This window comes from Notothenia coriiceps, unplaced genomic scaffold, assembly GCF_000735185.1.
Source record: "Notothenia coriiceps isolate Sejong01 unplaced genomic scaffold, NC01 NC01_scaffold00012790, whole genome shotgun sequence".
NCBI classification, from domain to species: Eukaryota; Metazoa; Chordata; class Actinopteri; order Perciformes; family Nototheniidae; genus Notothenia; species Notothenia coriiceps.
The window spans coordinates 1-3,827 of NW_011345491.1; the positions used below are offsets into that span (position 1 = coordinate 1).

At 43.9% G+C, this 3,827-nt stretch overlaps 1 protein-coding gene across 1 annotated transcript; it reads right to left on the reverse strand.

The window, feature by feature from the left end:
• Nucleotides 1-742: 742 nt before the first annotated feature.
• Nucleotides 743-3,281, reverse strand: LOC104947592 (Down syndrome cell adhesion molecule-like; the record flags this gene model as incomplete). The annotated part of the gene is made up of 3 exons (XM_010773638.1): nucleotides 743-1,074; nucleotides 2,255-2,551; nucleotides 3,006-3,281. Coding segments are annotated over 3 exons (905 nt in total), but the record flags the coding sequence as incomplete, so codon positions are not given.
• Nucleotides 3,282-3,827: the final 546 nt, after the last annotated feature.

The following is a 3,827-nucleotide window of genomic DNA, read 5'->3' on the forward strand; positions in this document are numbered from 1 at the left end:
TTGTGACAACTATATGCTGCTCCTGTACCACTGAAAAAAACGAAGAAGAGAGCGGACGGTTCTTCCGGGTTAGCTGCTTGTTAGCCATCTGTTGTTAGCCGTCTTGTTAGCTTGTTAGCCGTCTGTTGTTAGCCCGCCGTCTTGTGTCCGGTGCGGCGCAGGGTCCACCCCTACCAGCCCAGCGGCCGAATGCTCAGTGGGTGCGTCCGAGATGCCCCGTCTGTCCCAGCAGTCCTCCGTCGGAGCGCGTCAAGGGGTAGAAGCATGCCACCCTAGCCCGACTCGCAGAGCCAGCCTCCAGGTAGAAGGTATGTGTTGCGTTAACATACCGGACCTGTGTAGTTAATAACTTCCCTTTCCAGTTTACCGTAAATGTCTGTTATTGGCTTGGATTTGAAAATAAATATCTGAATAAATACGACTTATAGTCCGGTGCGACCTATATACGTTTTTTTCCTCTTCACGACGCATTTATTGGCTGATGCGACTTATACTCAGGAGCGACTTATAGTCCGGAAAATACGGTACATCTCAAATAAATGGATGTTTACTTGACAGACAGCTCATATTCATGATGGAGTACCAATGATTACAAAAAACTACATTTAGTTATCTTAATCTTATGCTTGCATCCTATATATACACTGACAAAACTGTAACGTTTTAATTAAATGTATTATGTCAAAAATAATTCACATATTTGATTAAAGTCAGTGTTTCAGTTTTTTCAGTGCTGGCTTACTATCCCATATTGAGTCATGAACTGTGAGTGGAGACAGGTCGGATGGAGGTTCATACCTTTCACAGTAACATAGACGCTCTGGTGTGTGGAGAGCTGCGGCTGCACCAGCACGTTGCAGGTGTATTCTCCTTCATCCACATCCTTCTGCACATCAAACAGCTTCAGGGTGCCGTTATTCTCAAAGGCCCGCTGCCGGTGGTTGTAGGGCAGCAGATTGGAGTCCTTGTACCATTTGATGGAGTAGTACGGGTAGCCAATGACACGGCAGTGGATGTACATGTCCCGCCCAGCGATGGCAGTGAGGTTTTTCATTGATCTGATGCTGGCAGGCCCTTGAAGGACACATTGGAGAGACAACTCTCTTAAAACGATTTTTAGGCGGGGGGGGGGTGGTATAAAAGATAGCTGTGCTGTATTGTGTATGCTTTTAAGACACCACAAAAAAAAAATTCTTAATCATGCCTTGCTTCATTCTGATTGACCAATTATTGCAGGAATGTATTTGCAATAACACAAAGGAACGTAAATCGTACATTAATCATAACCAGCATACCCTTTCTGCTCTGTTTTTCTCCATGTTCTTTTTTATGCAGAACCAGGGACTCGTGTACCCTTCTATTCTATCCTGTAGTGATTATTACCTTGCGCTCCAACCTCTTTGGTTCTGGCTGTAATTGCCTATGACAAGCATTAGAGTGGAATGTTCCCTTTCTCTACTCATGAAGCTATTATCAAAACCATTACTCATGTTGCCAGCTTTCGCACACACTTCTGAAAAACCAACAGAATACCCAATAGGCTTCCATAGCTCAGTGTCTATCAGGAAGATGGACGATTAGGCTTCTCTTTAAAGCACTATAGAAGACAGTTTAACTAGGCTCCGTAGTGTACTTTTTATGCACAAGCATATCCTGGGTTGCTACTCTCTTTAGCACGATTAAGGAGCCAACGATGTGAGAAGCAGTCATTACACTTTCTCTGCAATGGCACCTGTGCAGATTTATCTTCATTGCTTCACTGCATTCGGCATCCGTGGACCCTCGCTTAGGGCCTACAGGATCACCCTATTAGCCTTACAACATGCAAGAATGAACACAATCAAATTAAACCTATAAATGTACATAATGTAGCCTTCCCCCTCTGCAACAGAGAAATACAAGTAGTCTTGCAACCAGCACAGAACGCTGCCCAGTATTTCCACTACATGACAAAACAGCCAAACAGCTAGGCTAACAGTAAATCACCCTAAAGTCCTCCCAATATGAAGCTTTCAGCAGTAGTCGGGCTTTGTAAACATTAATGCTCATGCCATTGACTGATGGTTAATTGTATTCCTAGCCATGATGCTACAATAACAGGTTTCTAAAGGAATAACTTACTCAGATGTTCTTTTAACCTCTACAATTCCAGGCACTCTAAAGGTAGCCGATCAAAAAGGTACAACAACAGAATGAATCAGGACATGTTGATGTGTATGTGATGGTGTGTTGGAAGAGTTGATCTGACAAGCACCTCTTACGTTTATTCGCGCCTGGTAGGAAACGGTCCCGGCCGAGTTGTTGCAGATGCAGCGATACACCCCTCCGTCTGGCACCTGGGTCTGGCTGATGTTCAGGTGGCTGACCGCATGGCCCTCGGTGTTGCTGTAGTGGGAGATGCGGTGGCGGCTGTCCCGTATCACAGGTTCGTCATCCAGAGTCCACGAGACCCGGGGCTCCGGCGTGCCCTTCACCGTGCACGACAGCGACACAAACTCATTGATGTTGTAGACCTTCTCGCTGAATGAAGCCAGGATCTTGGGGGTACCATCTGGGAGGGGGAGGAAGATACAAAATGTTTATGTCATTACTCTTCAATAATTATTGTCATTGATGATCTATTCAGAATCCAGACTGATTTGCTTTTAAATTGCAATAGATTCATGTCTTCTGTATTAAAAGCAGTATCAGTGTAAAGTAGATTAATACAGCTCCTTTCTCTAGCTCCACAACATCATTGATTATCAATATTCTCCTTACATTGGGGTGTTCATGGGAGGCAGAAATTGTAGCAGCCTAGTTTGTGAGCCCCTATCAGAAAAAGTACTGCATCACCAAATAGCACATACATAGGTTTGATTGGAACATGAACACAATGACAGTTTGTATTTACTTTTGCAAACACAATACTGGTACTCACAACAGAAAGAGATTATACACACAAAGTACTGTATAATATCTCCTGCAACCAACACCTCTCCAGTAAGATCACTGTGAATTCTCACCTTCCAGGATGACTTGAACAAAGTCCTGGGCGGACATCTTGGCGTGTCTGGCGAAACACTGATAGGCTCCTCCATCGCTCTTGGCCATACCAGCCATGACCAGATTCTCCCTGTTTTGGCCCGTCATGCGAACGCTGTTGCTGGGGTAGATGAGCTCTCCGTTGCGGTACCAGGATAAATGGTACTCCTCTGAGCCGGTTACGCTGCAGGACAGTGACACCTGGCTACCAACGCTGCCCTTCACCTTTCGCGGGCTCACCACAACCTTCAGCTTTTCTGTAGATCAGAGAGAACCGTTGATGTTTTTAACAGATTATTTGAATATTTGGACCTATGTGTGTATCTGTAGTTTTATCAAGGCATCATGATTGTTTTGCCAGTGAAGGTTTAAAAGGCTACTGCTGTGTCTCAATTTGGACACTTCCCTTAGAACACTAAATGTCGTACACTGTGAACACTTGTAACCCAGTCTCATGACATTTCGTGTTATAGTCACAAAATGTAATCTATTGATTCGTGTTCACCAACACGATTATCCCCTTTTTTTCGTGTCACACAGAACGATTTTAAAAGCAATGTATTTCTACTGGTAATGTGTTTCTTGCCTGCAGCACGTCTTTTTCTCCGGTCGGGTCTTGGAAGACCGGAAGCTGTGTGGTTCATAAAAACATGTTCTTACTCAATATCAAGCCACAATTATTGCTTTTATTTTAAATCGTATAATTTCGGACTTTTGTTGCCGTCTGTGAGGAAAATAAATGGGGCTCAGAGCCTCAGAATACTGAAATCTGTATTTTTTAAATCTTTTTTTCCTTCTAATTT